The sequence below is a fragment of the Andrena cerasifolii genome, unplaced genomic scaffold (assembly GCF_050908995.1).
Source record: "Andrena cerasifolii isolate SP2316 unplaced genomic scaffold, iyAndCera1_principal scaffold0562, whole genome shotgun sequence".
NCBI lineage: Eukaryota > Metazoa > Arthropoda > Insecta > Hymenoptera > Andrenidae > Andrena > Andrena cerasifolii.
The window spans coordinates 1-23,333 of NW_027485455.1; the positions used below are offsets into that span (position 1 = coordinate 1).

Consider the following 23,333-nt stretch of genomic DNA (forward strand, 5'->3'; position numbering starts at 1 on the left):
GTTAATAGCGTCCGCGAATTTAGAAAATGTAATTAAGTTAAAAGAAATATTAAAACAAAAATTTAAAATGAAGGATTTAGGAAATGTTAGAGACATCTTGGGAATACACATAGAAAGAGAAGGGGATATAGGCAGCATTACAATAAAGCAAAAGAAATATATAAAAGATCTCTTAAAAAGGTTCCACATGGAAGACTGTAATCCCATGAATACGCCCATAGAAAAAAATCTAAATGTTCTACAGTTACTGTCGGAAACCAAAGATAACGTTAACGAAAAGTTAGATAAGCCATATAGGGAACTAGTAGGTAGTTTAAATTATCTGGCAAACGCCACGAGGCCCGACATAGCTTTTACAACCAATTTACTGAGCCGGTTCTGTGAAAATCCGTCCTCAACTCATTGGAAGATGGCGAAGCGAGTACTAAAGTATCTAAAAGGGACAATAGAATATAGCATAAAGTACAACACTGAGCAAAATAACTTTATGGCATATGTAGATGCCGATTGGGCAAGCGACACAAGCGATAGGAAGTCATATACTGGATTCCTTTTATGTATAGCGGGCGGTCCGATCAGCTGGTGTAGTAAGAAACAAAAGTCCGTCGCGCTCTCTACCATGGAGGCAGAGTACATGGCTCTTTCGCAAGCCGCGAACGAAGTAGACTATGTAAGAAAATTGTTAAAACATATGAAAATCACTAACCTAATAGAAAATGCGACGGAAATATACTGTGATAATCAAAGTGCGATACAGTTATCTAAGAACAGCGTGCACCATTCACGCAGTAAACATATAGACATTAGGTATCATTTTTCCCGAGACGCGCAGGACACAGGCATTATAGACGTAAAATACCTAAGTACAAACTTAATGGTAGCTGATATACTAACAAAAGCGTTATCTAGATGTAAACACGAAATATGTGTTCAATTAATGAATATGAATTAGAGTTATTACAGACACAATGATATGGGGGAGTGTTAGAAATGGGCAAGTACACTTACCCATCTAGGTATCAACCGTGTCTTTCATGACGAGCGGTAGCGACGAAACTACCACGAGCTAAACCTTAGATTAGTGCGTTATATACCTTTGTATAGCAAGGACCTTTCTTATGTCGTGTAAATAACAAAGGCAAATACATTACAATAACCATATCGACGAGTATCTCACTTAATAAAACCATCAAAAAAAATTTTCTAAAATTTTTAAAAATTAAATAAAAATTTAAAAAAAATTAAAAGAAATTTTAAAAAAATTTAAAAAAATTTTAAAAATTTAAAAAAAATTAAAAAATTTAAAAAAAAATAAAAAAATAAAAAATTTTAAAAAATTTAAAAAAAAAATAAAAAAATTATAAGAAAATTAAAAAAAAAATTTAATTAAAAAAAAATTTTAAAAAAGTAAAACAAAAGAAAAATAAAAATTTTAAAAAAAAATTTAAAAATTGTTAAAAAATTAAAACAAAAATTAAAAAAAAAATTAAAATTTTTTAAAATATTTTTTAAAAAAAATTTAAAAAAAATAAAAACAATTAAAATAAAAAATTTTAAAAAATAAAAAAATTTAAATTTTTTTTTAAAAATTTTAAAAAATTAAAAAAAATTTTAAAAATTAAAGTAAAGGAAAATAAAATTTAAAAAAATTTTAAAAACATTTTTTGAAATAAAAAGGAATAATTTTGAGAAAAATTAAATTTTTTTTCAAATTTAAAAAAAATTAAAGTAAAGAAAATTTAAAAAAAATATAAAATTTAAAAAAAAAATTTTAAAATTTAAAAAAAAATTCAAATAATTTTTAAATTTAAAAAAATTTAAAAAAAAAATTTAAAAAATTAAATAAAATTTTTTGAAAAAATTAAATAAAATTTTTTGAAAAAATTAAATAAAATTTTTTTTTAAATTTAAAAAATTTTTTTTTTTTAAATTTAAAAAAATTTCAAAAAAATTTTAAAATATTTTCAAAATTTTTTTTAAAAAAATAAAAAAAATAAAAAAAATTTAAAACAAAATAAAAAAATTATAAGAGATTTTAAAAAAAAATTTAAATTTAAAAGACATTTAAAAAAGTAAAATAAAAGAGAAATAAAAATTAAAAAAAATTAAAATTATTAAAGAATTAAAACAAAATTTTAAAAAAAAATATAAAAAAAATTTTAAAAAAATTTTAAATAATTTTCAGAAAAATTTAAAAAAATAAAAAAATTAAAATAAAAAAATTTTAAAATATAAAAAAAATTTAAATAAAAAAAATTAAAAAAAATAAACGAATAAAAATTAAAAAAAAATAATAATTTAAAACAAAAATAAATAAATTTTTTTTAAAATTAAAAAAAATAAAGAAAAAAATTAAAAAAAAAATAATTTAAAACAAAAATAAATAATTTTTTTTTAAAATTAAAAAAAATGAAGAAATTTTTTTTTTTAAATTTAAAAAAAATTAAAAAAACATTTTTTGAAATAAAAAGAAATAATTTAAAAAAAATTAATTTTTTTCTTAATTTAAAAAAAATTAAAGTACAGAAAATTTAAAAAAAATTTAGATTTCAAAAATTTTTTTTAAAAAATTTAAAAAAAGATTTAAAAAATTTTCAAAAAAATTTAATTTTTTTTAAAATTTAAAAAAAATTAAATAAAAAATATATAAAATTTTTAAAAAAATTTCTAAAAATTTTCAAAAAAATTTTAAAAAATTTTCAAAAAAATTTTTAAAAAAATTTTAAAAAATTTTCAAAAAAATTTTTAAAAAAATTTAAAAAAAATATAAAAAATTTAAAACAAAATAAAAAAATTATAAGAAATTTAAAAAAAAATTAAATTTAAAAGACATTTAAAAAAGTAAAATAAAAGAGAAATAAAAATTAAAAAAAATAAAATTATTAAAGAATTAAAACAAAATTTAAAAAAAAAATATAAAAAAATTTTAAAAAAATTTTAAATAATTTTCAGAAAAATTTAAAAAAATAAAAAAATTATAAGAAAATTAAAGAAAAATTTAAAATTTAAAAAAAATTAAAAAAGTGAAATAAAAGAAAAATAAAAATTAAAAAAAAATTTTAAAAATATTTATTGAAATAAAAAGAAATAATTTTCAAAAAATTAATTTTTTTTTAAATTTAAAAAAAAATTAAGGGAAAGAAAATTTTAAAAAAAATTTTAAAAAAATTTAAAAAATTTAAAAAAATTTTTAAAAATTTAAAAAAACATAAAAAAATTATAAGAAAATTAAAAAACAATTTTAAATTTAAAAAAAATTAAAAAAACATTTTTTGAAATAAAAAGAAATAATTTTAAAAAAATTATTTTTTTTTAATTTAAAAAAATTAAAGTAACGAAAATTAAAAAAAATTTTAAATTTAAAAAAAATTTTGAAAAAAAATAAAAAAATTATAAGAAAATTAAAAAAAAATTAAATTTAAAAGAAATTTTTAAAAATTTTAAAAATTTAAAAAAAATAAAGAAATTTAAAAAATAAAAAATTTTAGAGAAAATTAAAAAAAATTTAAATCTAAAAAAAATTAAAAAAGTAAAATAAAAGAAAAATTAAAATTTAAAAAAATTAAAATTATTAAAGAATTAAAACAAAATTTAAAAAAAAATATAAAAAAATTTTAAATAATTTTCAGAAAAATTTAAAAAAATAAAAAAATTAAAATAAAAAAATTTTAAAATATAAAAAAAATTTTAAAAAATTTTAAAAAAATTTTAAAAAATTTTAAATATAAAAAAAATAAATATTTTTTTTTTTAAAATTAAAAAAAATAAAGAAATTTTTTTTTAAATTTAAAAAAAATTAAAAAAAAGTAAAATAAAAGAAAAATAAAAATTTAAAAATAAATTTAAAAATTGTTAAAAAATTAAAACAAATTTTTTAAAAAAATTTTTTTAAAAAATTTAAAAAAAAATTTAAAATTTTTTAAAGAAATTTAAAAATTTTTTAAAAAATTTAAAAAGAAATTAAAAAAATTAAAATAAAAAAATTTTAAAATATAAAAAAATTTAAAATAAAAAAAATATACAAAAATTTAAAAGAAAAATAAAAAATTAAAAAAATAAACAAATAAAATTTAAAAAATAAAAAATTTAATTTTTTTTTAAAATTTAAAAAAATTTTAAAAATTAAAAAATTAAAATAAAGGAAAATAAATTTAAAAATATTAAAAAATATTTTTTGAAATAAAAAGAAATAATTTAAAAAAATTAATTTTTTTTTAATTTAAAAAAATTAATGTAACGAAAATTAAAAAAATTTAATTTAAAAGAAATTTAAAAAATTTTTAAAATTTAAAAAAAATAAAGAAATTTAAAAAAATAAAAAAATTTAAATCTAAAAAAATTAAAAAGTAAATAAAAGAAAAATTAAAATTTAAAAAATTAAAATTATTAAAGAATTAAAACAAAATTTAAAAAAAAATATAAAAAAATTTTAAATAATTTTCAGAAAAATTTAAAAAAATAAAAAAATTAAAATAAAAAATTTTGAAATATAAAAAAAATTTTAAAAAATTTTAAACAAATTTTAAAAATTTTAAATATAAAAAAAATAAAATTTTTTTTTTTAAATTTTAAAAAATTAAATAAAAATTTAAAAAAAATTAAAAAAAAATTTTAATTTTTTTTTTAAAACATTTAAAAGAAATTGTTAAAAAATTAAAACAAATTTTTTAAAAAAATTTAAAAAATTTTTAAAATATTTATAAAAAAAATTAAAAAAATACAAAAAATTTAAAAAAAAATTTTAAGAATTTTCAAAAAATTTTTAAAAATTTTCAAAAAAATTAAAAAAAAAATTATAAAAATTAAAAAAATGAAAAAATTTAAAAAAAAATAAAAAATTAGAAGAAAATTAAAAAAAAATAAAATAAAAGAAAAATAAATATTTAAAAAAATTAAAATTATTAAAGAATTAAACAAAATTTAAAGAAAAAATATAAAAAATTTTAAAAATTTTAATAATTTCAGAAAATTTAAAAAATAAAAAATTAAAATAAAAAAATTTTAATAAAAAAATTATACAAAAATTTAAAAGAAAAATAAAAAAAATTAAAAAAATAAACGAATAAAAATTTAAAAAAATAATAATTTAAAACAAAAATAAATAATTTTTTTTTAAAATTAAAAAAAAATAAAGAAAAAAATTTAAAATTTAAAAAAATTTAAATTTTTTAAATTTAAAAAAAATAAATAAAAAATATATAAAAATTTTAAAAAAATTTCTAAAAATTTTAAAAAAATTTTTAAAAATTTTCAAAAAAATTTTAAAAAATTTTCAAAAAAATTTTTAAAAAATTTTTAAAAAATATAAAAATTTAAAAAAAATAAAAAAATTATAAGAAATTTTAAAAAAAATTTAAATTTAAAAGACATTTAAAAAAGTAAAATAAAAGAAAAATAAAAATTTAAAAAAAATTAAAATTATTAAAGAATTAAACAAAATTTAAAAAAAAAATATAAAAAAATTTAAAAAATTTTTAAATAATTTTCAGAAAAATTTAAAAAATAAAAAAATTAAATAATTTATAAAAATTTAAGTAAAAAAATTTAAAAAAATAAAAAAATTAAAATAAAATAAATTTTAAAATATAAAAAAAATTTAAGTAAAAAAAATTTTAAAAAATAAACGAATAAAAATTTAAAAAAAATAATAATTTAAAACAAAAATAAATAAATTTTTTTTAAAATTAAAAAAAAATAAAGAAAAAATATAATTTAAAACAAAAATAAATAAATTTTTTTTAAAATTAAAAAAAAAATGAAGAAAATTTTTTTTTTAAATTTAAAAAAAAATTAAAAAAAGTAAAATAAAAGAAAAATAAAAATTAAAAAAAAATTAAAAAAATATTTTTTTAAATAAAAAGAAATAATATTAAAGAAATTAAATTTTTTTTAAATTTAAAAAAAATTAAAGTAAAGAAAATTTTAAAAAAAATTTAGATTTAAAAAATTTGTTTTTAAAAATTTTAAAAAAATTTTTAAAAAATTTAAAAAAAATTTTAAATTTAAAAAAAATTTAAAAATTTTTAAAAAATTTAAAAAGAAATTAAAAAAATTAAAATAAAAAAATTTTAAAATATAAAAAAAATTTAAAATAAAAAAAATATACAAAAATTTAAAAGAAAAATAAAAAAATTTAAAAAAAATAAACAAATAAAAATTAAAAAAAAATAAAAAAAATTTAAATTTTTTTTTCAAAATTTAAAAAAATTTTAAAAAATTAAAAAATTAAAATAAAGGAAAAATAAAATTTAAAAAAAATTAAAAAAATATTTTTTGAAATAAAAAGAAATAAAAGAAAGAAAATTAAAAAAAATTATATTTAAAAAAAAAATTTAAAAATTTAAAAAACAACTTCTAAAAAATTAAAAAAAAATTTAAAAAAAAATTTAAAAAATTTAAAAAAAATAAACAAATTATAAGAAAATTAAAGAAAAATTTAAAATTTAAAAAAAATTAAAAAAGTGAAATAAAAGAAAAATAAAAATTAAAAAAAAATTTTAAAAATATTTATTGAAATAAAAAGAAATAATTTTCAAAAAATTATTTTTTTTTTTAAATTTAAAAAAAAATTAAGGGAAAGAAAATTTTAAAAAAATATTTTAAAAAAATTTTAAATTTAAAAAAAAATTTAAATTTTTTAAAAAAATTAAAAAGAAATTAAAAAAATTAAAATAAAAAAATTTTAAAATATAAAAAAATTTAAAATAAAAAAAAATATACAAAAATTTAAAAGAAAAATAAAAAAATTAAAAAAAATAAACAAATAAAAATTTAAAAAAAATAAAAAAAAAAATTTTTTTTTAAATTTAAAATTTTTTTAAAAAATTAAAAAATTAAAATAAAGGAAAAATAAAATTTAAAAAAAATTAAAAAAATATTTTTTGAAATAAAAAGAAATAATTTTAAAGAAATTAAATTTTTTTAAATATAAAAAAAATTAAAGGAAAGGAAATTAAAAAAATTATATTTAAAAAAAAAATTTAAAAATTTAAAAAACAATTTCTAAGAAATTAAAAAAAAAATTTTAAAAAAATTTAAAAAATTTAAAAAAAAATAAAAAATTTATAAGAAAATTAAAGAAAAATTTAAAATTTAAAAAAATTTAAAAAAGTGAAATAAAAGAAAAATAAAAATTAAAAAAAAATTTTAAAAATATTTATTGAAATAAAAAGAAATAATTTTCAAAAAATTAATTTTTTTTAAATTTAAAAAAAAAATTAAAGGAAAGAAAATTTTAAAAAAAATTTTAAAATAATTCAAAAGATTTAAAAAAAAATTTAAAAATTTAAAAAAACATAAAAAAATTATAAGAAAATTAAAAAAAAAATTTAAATTTAAAAAAAATTAAAAAAATATTTTTTGAAATAAAAAGAAATAATTTTAAAAAAATTAATTTTTTTTTTAATTTAAAAAAAATTAAAGTAACGAAAATTAAAAAAAAATTTAAATTTAAAAAAAAATTAAAAAAAAAAAAAAATTATAAGAAAATTAAAAAAAAATTTAAAGTTAAAAGAAATTTTTAAAAATTTAAAAAATTTAAAAAAAATAAAGAAATTTAAAAAAATAAAAAAATTTAAAGAAAATTAAAAAAAAATTAAATCTAAAAAAAATTAAAAAAGTAAAATAAAATAAAAATTAAAATTTAAAAAAATTAAAATTATTAAAGAATTAAAACAAAACTTAAAAAAAATATAAAAAAATTTTAAATAATTTTCAGAAAAATTTAAAAAAATAAAAAAATTAAAATAAAAAAATTTTAAAATATAAAAAAAATTTTAAAAAATTTTAAAGAAATTTTAAAAAATTTTAAATATAAAAAAATTAAAATAAAGGAAAAATAAAATTTAAAAAAATTAAAAAAAAATATTTTTTGAATTAAAAAGAAATAATATTAAAGAAATTAAATTTTTTTTAAATTTAAAAAAAATTAAAGTAAAGAAAATTTAAAAAAATTTTGATTTTAAAAATTTGTTTTTAAAAATTTTAAAAAAAATTTTAAAAAATTTCAAAAAAATTTTAAATTTAAAAAAAATTTTAAATTTTTTAAAAAAATTAAAAAGAAATTAAAAAAATTAAAATAAAAAAATTTTAAAATATAAAAAAATTTAAAATAAAAAAAAATATACAAAAATTTAAAAGAAAAATAAAAAAATTAAAAAAAATAAACAAATAAAAATTTAAAAAAAATAAAAAAAAAATTTTTTTTTTAAATTTAAAATTTTTTTAAAAAATTAAAAAATTAAAATAAAGGAAAAATAAAATTTAAAAAAAATTAAAAAAATATTTTTTGAAATAAAAAGAAATAATTTTAAAGAAATTAAATTTTTTTAAATATAAAAAAAATTAAAGGAAAGGAAATTAAAAAAATTATATTTAAAAAAAAAATTTAAAAATTTAAAAAACAATTTCTAAGAAATTAAAAAAAAAATTTTAAAAAAATTTAAAAAATTTAAAAAAAAATAAAAAATTTATAAGAAAATTAAAGAAAAATTTAAAATTTAAAAAAATTTAAAAAAGTGAAATAAAAGAAAAATAAAAATTAAAAAAAAATTTTAAAAATATTTATTGAAATAAAAAGAAATAATTTTCAAAAAATTAATTTTTTTTAAATTTAAAAAAAAAATTAAAGGAAAGAAAATTTTAAAAAAAATTTTAAAATAATTCAAAAGATTTAAAAAAAAATTTAAAAATTTAAAAAAACATAAAAAAATTATAAGAAAATTAAAAAAAAAATTTAAATTTAAAAAAAATTAAAAAAATATTTTTTGAAATAAAAAGAAATAATTTTCAAAAAATTAATTTTTTTTAAATTTAAAAAAAAAATTAAAGGAAAGAAAATTTTAAAAAAAATTTTAAAATAATTCAAAAGATTTAAAAAAAAATTTAAAAATTTAAAAAAACATAAAAAAATTATAAGAAAATTAAAAAAAAAATTTAAATTTAAAAAAAATTAAAAAAATATTTTTTGAAATAAAAAGAAATAATTTTAAAAAAATTAATTTTTTTTTAATTTCAAAAAAATTAAAGTAACGAAAATTAAAAAAAATTTAAATTTAAAAAAAAAATTTAAAAAAATAAAAAAATTATAAGAAAATTAAAGAAAAATTAAATTTAAAAGAAATTTTTAAAAATTTTAAAAATTTAAAAAAAATAAAGAAATATAAAAGAATAAAAAAATTTAAAGAAAATTAAAAAAAAATTTAAATCTAAAAAAAATTAAAAAAGTAAAATAAAAGAAAAATAAAAATTTAAAAAAATTAAAATTATTAAAGAATTAAAACAAAATTTAAAAAAAAATATAAAAAAAATTTTAAAAAATTTTAAAAAATTTTAAAAAATTTTAAAAAATTTTAAAAAATTTTAAAAAAATTTAAAAATTTAAGAAAAATAAAAAAATTTAAGAAAAATAAAAAAATTATAAGAAAATTAAAAAAAATAAACAAATAAAAATTGAAAAAAATATGTAATATTTAAATTTTTTTAAAAAAATTTTTAAAAATTTTAAAAAATTTTAAAAAATTAAAAAAATTAAAATAAAGGAAAATAAAATTTAAAAAAAATTAAAAAAACATTTTTTGAAATAAAAAGAAACAATTTTGAAAAAAATTAATTTTTTCTTAAATTAAAAAAAAAATAAAGAATTTTTTTTTTGAAAAATTTAAAATATATAAAAAAATTAAAAAAAATTTGTAAAAAATTAAAAAAAAAATTTTAAAAAAATTTTTAAATTTAAAAAAAAATTTAAAAAAATTTAAATTTTAAAAAAATTAAAAAGTTTTTTAAAAAAATTTCAAAAATTTAAAAAAAATAGAAAAATTATAAGAAAATAAAAAAAATTAAAATTTAAAAAAAATTAAAAAAAGTAAAATAAAAGAAAAATAAAAATTAAAAAAAAAATTTAAAAATTTTTAAAAAATTTTAAAAATTTTTTAAAAAATTAAAAAAAAAAATAAAAAAAAATTAAAAAAATAAACATAAAAATTTAAAAAAATATAAAATATTTAAATTTTTCTTAAAAATTTAAAAAAATTTTAAAAAATTAAAAAAAAATAAAGGAAAATTAAGTTTAAAAAAATTAAAAAAACATTTTTTGAAATAAAAAGAAACATTTTTGAAAAAAATTATTTTTTTTTTAAATTACAAAAAAAAAATAAAGAAATTTTTTTTAAAAAATTTAAAGTATATAAAAAAAATTAAAAAAAATTTTGTAAAAAATTTTAAAAAAATTTAAAAAAAAAATTAAAAAAATTTTAAATTTAAAAAAAATTAAAAAGTTTTTTAAAAAAATTTCAAAAATTTTAAAAAAATAGACAAATTATAAGAAAATAAAAAAAAAATTAAAATTTTAAAAAAATTAAAAAAAGTAAAATAAAAGAAAAATAAAAATTGAAAAAAAAATTTTAAAAATTGTTAAAAAATTAAAACAAATTTTTTAAAAAAAATTTTAAAAAATTTTAAAAAATTTTTAAAAAATTTTAAAAATTTTTTAAAAAATTAAAAAAAAATTGAAATAAAAACACTTTAAAATAAAAAAAAAAATTAAAAATAAAAAAAAATATACAAAAATTTAAAACAAAAATAAAAAAATTTAAAAGAATAAACATAAAAATTTAAAAGAAAAATAAAAAAATTAAATAAAAATTTAAAAAAAAATTAAAAAATTAAATAAAAATTTAAAAAAAATTTTAAAAAAATTAAATTTTTTTTTAAACATTTAAAAAAATTGTTAAAAAATTAAAACAAAATTTTTAAAAAAATTTAAAAATTTTTTAAAAATTTTTAAAATATTTTTTAAAAAAATTTTAAAAAATTAAAAAAATTAAATAAGTATTTTAAAAAAATTTAAAAAAAATATAAAAAAAATTTAAAAATTTTTAAATAATTTGAAAATTTTTTTAAAATTTTTAAAAAATTCAACAAAAAATTTTAAATATAAAAAATATAAATAAAATTTTTTTTTAATTTTAAAAAATTAAATAAAAATTTTAAAAAAAATTTAAAAAATTAAAATTTTTTTAAAAAACATTTAAAAAAAGTTGTTAAAAATTAAAACAATTTTTTTAAAAAAAAATTTAAAAATTTTAAAAAATTTTAAAAATTTAAAAAATTTAAAAAATATAAAAAATTTTAAAAAAATAAAAAAATTATAAGAAAATTAAAAAAAAATTTAAATTTAAAAAAAAATTGAAAAAGTAAAATAAAAGAAAAATAAAAATTTAAAAAAAATTAAAATTATTAAAGAATTGTTAGAAATGGGCAAGTACACTTACCCATCTAGGTATCAACCGTGTCTTTCATGACGAGCGGTAGCGACGAAACTACCACGAGCTAAACCTTAGATTAGTGCGTTATATACCTTTGTATAGCAAGGACCTTTCTTATGTCGTGTAAATAACAAAGGCAAATACATTACAATAACCATATCGACGAGTATCTCACTTAATAAAACCATCAGGTTATGGGCCCAGTGACGTTCCCACTGCGCGTAATTAAAAATAAGTAAGGTGAAAGTGAAAACAAGGAAACAAAAGTTTATCCAAACAAAGAACAACATGGCCACGTTGAACCCAAATCATATCCAGAAGCTTGGCGAGAAGAACTATGAATCCTGGAAAATCCAAGTAAGAAGTCTTCTGATATTCAACGAGCTGTGGTCATATACAAACGGAAAAGAAGCACAGACCAAAGAAAACGCACTCGAATGGTCGAAGAAAGATGAAAAGGCATTGGCGTTGATCCTATTAAGCGTGGAGAACAATCAGTTAAACCACGTGAAAAGGGCCGAAACTTCGCATGAAGCTTGGGAAAAACTAAAGAGCGTACATTAGTCCAGAGGTCCAGTGCGAAAAGCCGCTCTTTATAAGCAATTACACAGGCTGAAAAAGGAACCTCAGCAAACTATGACGCAATACATTAACGACTTCCAATTTAAAGTCGAACAGTTGGAAGGAGTGGGGATAAAGATTCCAGACGAACTAGCGTCGATAATGTTGCTGAGCTCCTTGCCAACAGAGTACGAAAATTTCGCGGTTGCCATCGAGTCACGTGACGAGTTACCTAACCTCGAAAGCCTAAAGTTAAAGTTGATAGAAGAGGAAGCGAGGAAAGGAGAAACCAGCAACAAAGCAGAGGAAGAAACCAACAGTAACAATGCCTTAGTAACAAAAAAATATAACAAAAACAAAAAGGATAAGGAAAAGCAAAATAAATTTAATGGAAACTGCAACATATGCAAAAAGTATGGACACCGTGCAAGGGATTGTCGTACGAAGATGGACAATTCAACACAAGGTCGGAGCGACGCATGGACAGCCTCAGCGTTTAACAACTATTGCACAAAATCCACCACTTGGTATCTAGATAGTGGAGCGACCACACATATGAGTAATGATAAAAACAAATTCACAGACATTCATGATCATCACAGCCAAATATACACAGCCACCGAAGAGAGTGTAAACTCGATGGGAAAAGGACAAATTGAACTAAAAATCAACATCGCAAATAAAAACAAAAACAACATTAAATTAAAAGAGGCCATGTTCGTACCCAGCTTCAAGAACAATTTGATGTCAGTGTCCAAAATAACCAAAAATGGGTACAGGGTGACCTTTTACAAAGACAGTGCTAAAATAACGCGTCCAGACGGGTCACTGGCAATGATTGCGAAGGAACAAAATGGTCTGTATGTAGTGGAAGAAAGTGCAAAACATAGTGCCATGATACAAACGGAACAAAACAGTGCAATAACCAAATGGCACCAAAGATTGGGGCACTTAAATTACAGCGACGTACGAAAATTAAAAAACAAGGAAATGGTGATTGGAATAAAGGACAAAATTGACATTTCCAATCCTATATGTGAAATATGCGAAAAAGCAAAAATACACCAGTTGCCCTTTAAATCGTCTGTGCGAAGAGAAAAGGAAGTACTAGGGTTAGTGCACAGTGATATATGTGGTCCATTTAGTAAAGCATCTTTAGGGGGAGCCAAATACTTTGTGACCTTCATAGATGACAAAAGTCGTCACGTTCAGGTCATACCATTAAAGAACCGATCTGATGTACTGGATGCGTTCAAAGAATATAAGGCTCGTGTAGAAAACTCAACAGGCCACAGAATTAAGAAATTGAGGACCGACAACGGTACTGAATATCTATCGCACGCATTTAGTGAATTTTTGAAAAAGGAAGGCATAACAAGGGAACTAACTGTAGAATACACGCCCCAACAGAATGGAGTGTCCGAAAGGCTAAATCGTACTCTAGTAGAAATGGCCAGATGTTTGCTTATGCAAGCAGAACTACCAATCACCTTATGGGCCGAGGCAATTGGAACAGCGGCATATATAAGAAATAGATGTCCAACGACAGCAAATCAAGAAACCACGCCGCATGAAGTTTGGACCGGCGAGAAACCATACGTAGGTTTTCTAAGAAAATTTGGAAGCCGAGTCATAGCCCTAGAGAAGGGACGCAAAAGAAATAAATTCGAGCCCAAAGGGAAAGAATACGTCCTAGTCGGATATTCAGAAGAGGCCAAAGCATACCGCTTGTGGGAAAGAGGAACAAAAAAAGTCTTTAAAAGAAGAGACGTTCGTTTTATAGAAGACCAAGGGACAAGCACATGCAAAGACGAACCAAGCCTACTAGAAGCACAAATAAAAAAACCAGTCCCAAAAACAACAGACGCAGAGAGTTCAGCAGAGGACAGTTCATCAGAGGAAGATGTCAGCGAAGACCTCTCTCAAAAAGAAGAACCAGCAGAAGAACCACCAATCAGCAATGACACTCCGAAAACCAGCCGAGGACCGGGTCGTCCCAAACTGGAGAAGACGGGAAAGCCAGGCAGACCACGAAAATTATACCAAACCAAACAAACTCAACAAGCACCAACAACTGTACGTCAGGCGATGGAAGATCCAAACCAAGACGCATGACTACACGCAATGAAAGAAGAATATGACACTTTGATGGAAAACAACACATGGATCTTGGTGAGTAGACCCAAGAATAAAAAAGTAATAAAGAATAAATGGGTGTTTAAGGTCAAGGAGCATCAGGATGGCTCCATCCAAAAATACAAAGCCAGACTAGTGGCTAGAGGCGACCAACAACGCGAAGGGATAGATTTCAATGAGGTTTTCGCACCAGTGGCACGTTTGGAGAACATCCGTACGCTGTTAGGAGTCAGCGCCATAAGAGGAATGCATATCCATCAAATGGATGTCATAACTGCGTATGTACAAGGCGATTTGCGAGACGAGTTATATATGGAGCAGCCTGAACAGTTTGTCAAACCGGGTGCGGAAGAGAGAGTATGTAAGTTGAATAAACCTCTATACGGCCTGAAACAGGCCGGACGCGAGTGGTATCGCAAATTAGATAATTACTTAACTAGCATTAACTTTAAAAGAACACCCCAGAATCCTTGTGTATATACCGAGCCGACAACGGGCCAAGATACAATAATAGTAGTATATGTCGACGATCTGTTAATAGCGTCCGCGAATTTAGAAAATGTAATTAAGTTAAAAGAAATATTAAAACAAAAATTTAAAATGAAGGATTTAGGAAATGTTAGAGACATCTTGGGAATACACATAGAAAGAGAAGGGGATATAGGCAGCATTACAATAAAGCAAAAGAAATATATAAAAGATCTCTTAAAAAGGTTCCACATGGAAGACTGTAATCCCATGAATACGCCCATAGAAAAAAATCTAAATGTTCTACAGTTACTGTCGGAAACCAAAGATAACGTTAACGAAAAGTTAGATAAGCCATATAGGGAACTAGTAGGTAGTTTAAATTATCTGGCAAACGCCACGAGGCCCGACATAGCTTTTACAACCAATTTACTGAGCCGGTTCTGTGAAAATCCGTCCTCAACTCATTGGAAGATGGCGAAGCGAGTACTAAAGTATCTAAAAGGGACAATAGAATATAGCATAAAGTACAACACTGAACAAAATAACTTTATGGCATATGTAGATGCCGATTGGGCAAGCGACACAAGCGATAGGAAGTCATATACTGGATTCCTTTTATGTATAGCGGGCGGTCCGATCAGCTGGTGTAGTAAGAAACAAAAGTCCGTCGCGCTCTCTACCATGGAGGCAGAGTACATGGCTCTTTCGCAAGCCGCGAACGAAGTAGACTATATAAGAAAATTGTTAAAACATATGAAAATCACTAACCTAATAGAAAATGCGACGGAAATATACTGTGATAATCAAAGTGCGATACAGTTATCTAAGAACAGCGTGCACCATTCACGCAGTAAACATATAGACATTAGGTATCATTTTTCCCGAGACGCGCAGGAAACAGGCATTATAGACGTAAAATACCTAAGTACAAACTTAATGGTAGCTGATATACTAACAAAAGCGTTATCTAGATGTAAACACGAAATATGTGTTCAATTAATGAATATGAATTAGAGTTATTACAGACACAATGATATGGGGGAGTGTTAGAAATGGGCAAGTACACTTACCCATCTAGGTATCAACCGTGTCTTTCATGACGAGCGGTAGCGACGAAACTACCACGAGCTAAACCTTAGATTAGTGCGTTATATACCTTTGTATAGCAAGGACCTTTCTTATGTCGTGTAAATAACAAAGGCAAATACATTACAATAACCATATCGACGAGTATCTCACTTAATAAAACCATCATTTTCTCTATTTATTTTCCTATTTTTTCTCTATTTATTTACCTCTTTTTTCTCTATTTATTTACCTATTTTTTCTCTATATATTTACCTATTTTTCTCTCTCATTTATTTACGTATTTTTCTCTGTTTATTTACCTATTTTTTCTCTAATTTATTTACCTATTTTTTTATTTACCTTTTTTTCTTTGGTTTATTTACCTATTTTTCTCTATTTATTTACCTATTTTTTCTCTAGATATTTACCTATTTTTTCCTTTAATTTATTTACCTATTGTTTTATTTACCTTTTTTTCTTTGATTTATTTAGCTATTTATCTATATTTATACACCTATTTTTTCTCTAGATAATTTACCTATTTTTCTCTATTTATTTTCCTATTTTTTCTCTATTTGTTTACCTCTTTGGTTTTCTCTACTTATTTACCTATTTTTCTCTGTTTATTTACCTATTTCTCCCTATTTTATTTAGCTATTTTTCTCTAGTTATTTACCCATTTTTCTTTCTCATTTATTTACCTATTTTTTCCTCAAATTTCTTTACCTATTTTTTTATTTACCTTTTTTTCTTTGATTTATTTAGCTATATATCTCTATGTATACATCGATTTTTTCTCTAGATAATTTACCTATTTTTCTCTATTTATTTACCTATTTTTTCTCTATTTATTTTCCAATTTTTTCTCTATTCATTAACTTTTTTCTATTTATTTACCCCTTTCTTTCTCTAATTTATACACCTATATTTTCTCTATTTATTTACCTATTTTTTCCTCTAATTTATTTACCTATTTTTTTATTTACCTTTTTTTCTTTGGTTTATTTACCTATTTTTCTCTATTTATTTACCTATTTTTTCTCTAGATATTTACCTATTTTTTCCTTTAATTTATTTACCTATTGTTTTATTTACCTTTTTTTCTTTGATTTATTTAGCTATTTATCTATATTTATACACCTATTTTTTCTCTATTTATTTTCCAATTTTTTCTCTATTCATTTACTTTTTTCTATTTATTTACCTCTCTCTTTCTCTAATTTATACACCTATATTTTCTCTATTTATTTACCTATTTTTCTCTATGTATACATCGATTTTTTCTCCAGATAATTTACCTATTTTTTCTCTATTTATTTTCCTATTTTTTCTCTATTTGTTTACCTCTTTGGTTTTCTCTGCTTATTTACCTATTTTTCTCTGTTTATTTACCTATTTTTCCCTATTTTATTTAGCTATTTTTTTATTTACCTTTTTTCCCTTGATTTATTTAGCTATTTTTCTCTATTTATACACCTATTTTTTCTCTAGCTTATTTACCTATTTTAATCTATTTATTTGCCTATTTTTTTCTCTCTTTTATTTACCTATTTTCTTATGTACTTATTTACCTATTTTTCTCTATTTATTTACCTCTTTTTTCTCTATTTATTTACCTATTTTTTCTCTATATATTTACCTATTTTTCTCTCTCATTTATTTACGTATTTTTCTCTGTTTATTTACCTATTTTTTTCTCTAATTTATTTACCTATTTTTTTATTTACCTTTTTTTCTTTGGTTTATTTACCTATTTTTCTCTATTTATTTACCTATTTTTTCTCTAGATATTTACCTATTTTTTCCTTTAATTTATTTACCTATTGTTTTATTTACCTTTTTTTCTTTGATTTATTTAGCTATTTATATATATTTATACACCTATTTTTTCTCTAGATAATTTACCTATTTTTCTCTATTTATTTCCCTATTTTTCTCTATTTATTTACCCCTTTTGTTTTCTCTATTTATTTACCTATTTTTTCTCTAGTTATTTACCTCTTTTGTTTTCTCTATTTATTTACCTATTTTTCTCTAGATAATTTACCTATTTTTTCTCTATTTATTTACCTATTTTTTCTCTATTTATTTTCCAATTTTTTCTCTATTCATTAACTTTTTTCTATTTATTTACCCCTTTCTTTCTCTAATTTATACACCTATATTTTCTCTATTTATTTACCTATTTTTTCCTCTAATTTATTTACCTATTTTTTTATTTACCTTTTTTTCTTTGGTTTATTTACCTATTTTTCTCTATTTATTTACCTATTTTTTCTCTAGATATTTACCTATTTTTTCCTCTAATTTATTTACCTATTGTTTTATTTACCTTTTTTTCTTTGATTTATTTAGCTATTTATCTATATTTATACACCTATTTTTTCTCTATTTATTTTCCAATTTATTCTCTATTCATTTACTTTTTTCTATTTATTTACCTCTCTCTTTCTCTAATTTATACACCTATATTTTCTCTATTTATTTACCTATTTGTCTCTATGTATACATCGATTTTTTCTCCAGATAATTTACCTATTTTTTCTATATTTATTTTCCTATTTTTTCTCTATTTGTTTACCTCTTTGGTTTTCTCTACTTATTTACCTATTTTTCTCTGTTTATTTACCTATTTTTCCCTATTTTATTTAGCTATTTTTTTATTTACCTTTTTTCCCTTGATTTATTTAGCTATTTTTCTCTATTTATACACCTATTTTTTCTCTAGCTTATTTACCTATTTTAATCTATTTATTTGCCTATTTTTTTCTCTCTTTTATTTACCTATTTTCTTATGTACTTATTTACCTATTTTTCTCTATTTATTTACCTCTTTTTTCTCTATTTATTTACCTATTTTTTCTCTATATATTTACCTATTTTTCTCTCTCATTTATTTACGTATTTTTCTCTGTTTATTTACCTATTTTTTTCTCTAATTTACTTACCTATTTTTTTATTTACCTTTTTTTCTTTGGTTTATTTACCTATTTTTCTCTATTTATTTACCTATTTTTTCTCTAGATATTTACCTATTTTTTCCTTTAATTTATTTACCTATTGTTTTATTTACCTTTTTTTCTTTGATTTATTTAGCTATTTATCTATATTTATACACCTATTTTTTCTCTAGATAATTTACCTATTTTTCTCTATTTATTTCCCTATTTTTCTCTATTTATTTACCCCTTTTGTTTTCTCTATTTATTTACCTATTTTTTCTCTAGTTATTTACCTCTTTTGTTTTCTCTATTTATTTACCTATTTTTCTCTAGATAATTTACCTATTTTTCTCTATTTATTTACCTATTTTTTCTCTATTTATTTTCCAATTTTTTCTCTATTCATTAACTTTTTTCTATTTATTTACCCCTTTCTTTCTCTAATTTATACACCTATATTTTCTCTATTTATTTACCTATTTTTTCCTCTAATTTATTTACCTATTTTTTCATTTACCTTTTTTTCTTTGGTTTATTTACCTATTTTTCTCTATTTATTTACCTATTTTTCTCTAGATATTTACCTATTTTTTCTCTAGATATTTACCTATTTTTTCTCTAGATATTTACCTATTTTTTCCTTTAATTTATTTACCTATTGTTTTATTTACCTTTTTTTCTTTGATTTATTTAGCTATTTATCTATATTTATACACCTATTTTTTCTCTATTTATTTTCCAATTTTTTCTCTATTCATTTACTTTTTTCTATTTATTTACCTCTCTCTTTCTCTAATTTATACACCTATATTTTCTCTATTTATTTACCTATTTTTCTCTATTTATTTTCCTATTTTTTCTCTATTTGTTTACCTCTTTGGTTTTCTCTACTTATTTACCTATTTTTCTCTGTTTATTTACCAATTTTTCCCTATTTTATTTAGCTATTTTTCTCTAGTTATTTACCCATTTTTCTTTCTCATTTATTTACCTATTTTTTCCTCAAATTTCTTTACCTATTTTTTTATTTACCTTTTTTTCTTTGATTTATTTAGCTATATATCTCTATGTATACATCGATTTTTTCTCTAGATAATTTACCTATTTTTTCTCTATTTATTTACCTATTTTTTCTCTATTTATTTTCCAATTTTTTCTCTATTCATTAACTTTTTTCTATTTATTTACCCCTTTCTTTCTCTAATTTATACACCTATATTTTCTCTATTTATTTACCTATTTTTTCCTCTAATTTATTTACCTATTTTTTTATTTACCTTTTTTTCTTTGGTTTATTTACCTATTTTTCTCTATTTATTTACCTATTTTTTCTCTAGATATTTACCTATTTTTTCCTTTAATTTATTTACCTATTGTTTTATTTACCTTTTTTTCTTTGATTTATTTAGCTATTTATCTATATTTATACACCTATTTTTTCTCTATTTATTTTCCAATTTTTTCTCTATTCATTTACTTTTTTCTATTTATTTACCTCTCTCTTTCTCTAATTTATACACCTATATTTTCTCTATTTATTTACCTATTTTTCTCTATGTATACATCGATTTTTTCTCCAGATAATTTACCTATTTTTTCTGTTAGAAATGGGCAAGTACACTTACCCATCTAGGTATCAACCGTGTCTTTCATGACGAGCGGTAGCGACGAAACTACCACGAGCTAAACCTTAGATTAGTGCGTTATATACCTTTGTATAGCAAGGACCTTTCTTATGTCGTGTAAATAACAAAGGCAAATACATTACAATAACCATATCGACGAGTATCTCACTTAATAAAACCATCAGGTTATGGGCCCAGTGACGTTCCCACTGCGCGTAATTAAAAATAAGTAAGGTGAAAGTGAAAACAAGGAAACAAAAGTTTATCCAAACAAAGAACAACATGGCCACGTTGAACCCAAATCATATCCAGAAGCTTGGCGAGAAGAACTATGAATCCTGGAAAATCCAAGTAAGAAGTCTTCTCATATTCAACGAGCTGTGGTCATATACAAACGGAAAAGAAGCACAGACCAAAGAAAACGCACTCGAATGGTCGAAGAAAGATGAAAAGGCATTGGCGTTGATCCTATTAAGCGTGGAGAACAATCAGTTAAACCACGTGAAAAGGGCCGAAACTTCGCATGAAGCTTGGGAAAAACTAAAGAGCGTACATGAGTCCAGAGGTCCAGTGCGAAAAGCCGCTCTTTATAAGCAATTACACAGGCTGAAAAAGGAACCTCAGCAAACTATGACGCAATACATTAACGACTTCCAATTTAAAGTCGAACAGTTGGAAGGAGTGGGGATAAAGATTCCAGACGAACTAGCGTCGATAATGTTGCTGAGCTCCTTGCCAACAGAGTACGAAAATTTCGCGGTTGCCATCGAGTCACGTGACGAGTTACCTAACCTCGAAAGCCTAAAGTTAAAGTTGATAGAAGAGGAAGCGAGGAAAGGAGAAACCAGCAACAAAGCAGAGGAAGAAACCAACAGTAACAATGCCTTAGTAACAAAAAAATATAACAAAAACAAAAAGGATAAGGAAAAGCAAAATAAATTTAATGGAAACTGCAACATATGCAAAAAGTATGGACACCGTGCAAGGGATTGTCGTACGAAGATGGACAATTCAACACAAGGTCGGAGCGACGCATGGACAGCCTCAGCGTTTAACAACTATTGCACAAAATCCACCACTTGGTATCTAGATAGTGGAGCGACCACACATATGAGTAATGATAAAAACAAATTCACAGACATTCATGATCATCACAGCCAAATATACACAGCCACCGAAGAGAGTGTAAACTCGATGGGAAAAGGACAAATTGAACTAAAAATCAACATCGCAAATAAAAACAAAAACAACATTAAATTAAAAGAGGCCATGTTCGTACCCAGCTTCAAGAACAATTTGATGTCAGTGTCCAAAATAACCAAAAATGGGTACAGGGTGACCTTTTACAAAGACAGTGCTAAAATAACGCGTCCAGACGGGTCACTGGCAATGATTGCGAAGGAACAAAATGGCCTGTATGTAGTGGAAGAAAGTGCAAAACATAGTGCCATGATACAAACGGAACAAAACAGTGCAATAACCAAATGGCACCAAAGATTGGGGCACTTAAATTACAGCGACGTACGAAAATTAAAAAACAAGGAAATGGTGATTGGAATAAAGGACAAAATTGACATTTCCAATCCTATATGTGAAATATGCGAAAAAGCAAAAATACACCAGTTGCCCTTTAAATCGTCTGTGCGAAGAGAAAAGGAAGTACTAGGGTTAGTGCACAGTGATATATGTGGTCCATTTAGTAAAGCATCTTTAGGGGGAGCCAAATACTTTGTGACCTTCATAGATGACAAAAGTCGTCACGTTCAGGTCATACCATTAAAGAACCGATCTGATGTACTGGATGCGTTCAAAGAATATAAGGCTCGTGTAGAAAACTCAACAGGCCACAGAATTAAGAAATTGAGGACCGACAACGGTACTGAATATCTATCGCACGCATTTAGTGAATTTTTGAAAAAGGAAGGCATAACAAGGGAACTAACTGTAGAATACACGCCCCAACAGAATGGAGTGTCCGAAAGGCTAAATCGTACTCTAGTAGAAATGGCCAGATGTTTGCTTATGCAAGCAGAACTACCAATCACCTTATGGGCCGAGGCAATTGGAACAGCGGCATATATAAGAAATAGATGTCCAACGACAGCAAATCAAGAAACCACGCCGCATGAAGTTTGGACCGGCGAGAAACCATACGTAGGTTTTCTAAGAAAATTTGGAAGCCGAGTCATAGCCCTAGAGAAGGGACGCAAAAGAAATAAATTCGAGCCCAAAGGAAAAGAATACGTCCTAGTCGGATATTCAGAAGAGGCCAAAGCATACCGCTTGTGGGAAAGAGGAACAAAAAAAGTCTTTAAAAGAAGAGACGTTCGTTTTATAGAAGACCAAGGGACAAGCACATGCAAAGACGAACCAAGCCTACTAGAAGCACAAATAAAAAAACCAGTCCCAAAAACAACAGACGCAGAGAGTTCAGCAGAGGACAGTTCATCAGAGGAAGATGTCAGCGAAGACCTCTCTCAAAAAGAAGAACCAGCAGAAGAACCACCAATCAGCAATGACACTCCGAAAACCAGCCGAGGACCGGGTCGTCCCAAACTGGAGAAGACGGGAAAGCCAGGCAGACCACGAAAATTATACCAAACCAAACAAACTCAACAAGCACCAACAACTGTACGTCAGGCGATGGAAGATCCAAACCAAGACGCATGACTACACGCAATGAAAGAAGAATATGACACTTTGATGGAAAACAACACATGGATCTTGGTGAGTAGACCCAAGAATAAAAAAGTAATAAAGAATAAATGGGTGTTTAAGGTCAAGGAGCATCAGGATGGCTCCATCCAAAAATACAAAGCCAGACTAGTGGCTAGAGGCGACCAACAACGCGAAGGGATAGATTTCAATGAGGTTTTCGCACCAGTGGCACGTTTGGAGAACATCCGTACGCTGTTAGGAGTCAGCGCCATAAGAGGAATGCATATCCATCAAATGGATGTCATAACTGCGTATGTACAAGGCGATTTGCGAGACGAGTTATATATGGAGCAGCCTGAACAGTTTGTCAAACCGGGTGCGGAAGAGAGAGTATGTAAGTTGAATAAACCTCTATACGGCCTGAAACAGGCCGGACGCGAGTGGTATCGCAAATTAGATAATTACTTAACTAGCATTAACTTTAAAAGAACACCCCAGAATCCTTGTGTATATACCGAGCCGACAACGGGCCAAGATACAATAATAGTAGTATATGTCGACGATCTGTTAATAGCGTCCGCGAATTTAGAAAATGTAATTAAGTTAAA

The 23,333-nt window shown here is 21.0% G+C and overlaps 1 protein-coding gene and 1 long non-coding RNA gene across 2 annotated transcripts; one reads left to right on the top strand and one right to left on the bottom strand.

Annotated features, from left to right (window-relative positions):
* The first annotated feature begins 11,552 nt into the window (after positions 1-11,552).
* Positions 11,553-13,940, top strand: LOC143378147 (uncharacterized). The gene is made up of 5 exons (XM_076829960.1): positions 11,553-11,819; positions 11,865-12,045; positions 12,409-12,791; positions 13,038-13,424; positions 13,911-13,940. Exons 1-5 carry the CDS (start codon positions 11,553-11,555, stop codon positions 13,938-13,940), a joined length of 1,248 nt encoding a protein of 415 aa, XP_076686075.1.
* Positions 13,941-16,359: 2,419 nt separating this feature from the next.
* Positions 16,360-20,322, bottom strand: LOC143378146 (uncharacterized). Its single transcript, XR_013087671.1, has 2 exons — positions 18,713-20,322; positions 16,360-18,353 (listed from the first exon to the last, which is right to left on the bottom strand). It is a non-coding gene; the product is annotated as an uncharacterized LOC143378146 (long non-coding RNA).
* Between the last annotated feature and the right edge of the window lie 3,011 nt (positions 20,323-23,333).

What these genes read in the sequence shown, in the direction of transcription:
- LOC143378147 (XM_076829960.1), top strand. Translation starts at nt 11,553, where the DNA reads ATGGCCACGTTGAACCCAAATCATATCCAGAAGCTTGGCGAGAAGAAC. An exon ending in CTTGGGAAAAACTAAAGAGC is followed by an intron (nt 11,820 to 11,864) that starts GTACATTAGTCC and finishes GCTCTTTATAAG; the next exon opens with CAATTACACAGGCTGAAAAA. An exon ending in GGACCGGCGAGAAACCATAC is followed by an intron (nt 13,425 to 13,910) that starts GTAGGTTTTCTA and finishes ACTGTACGTCAG; the next exon opens with GCGATGGAAGATCCAAACCA.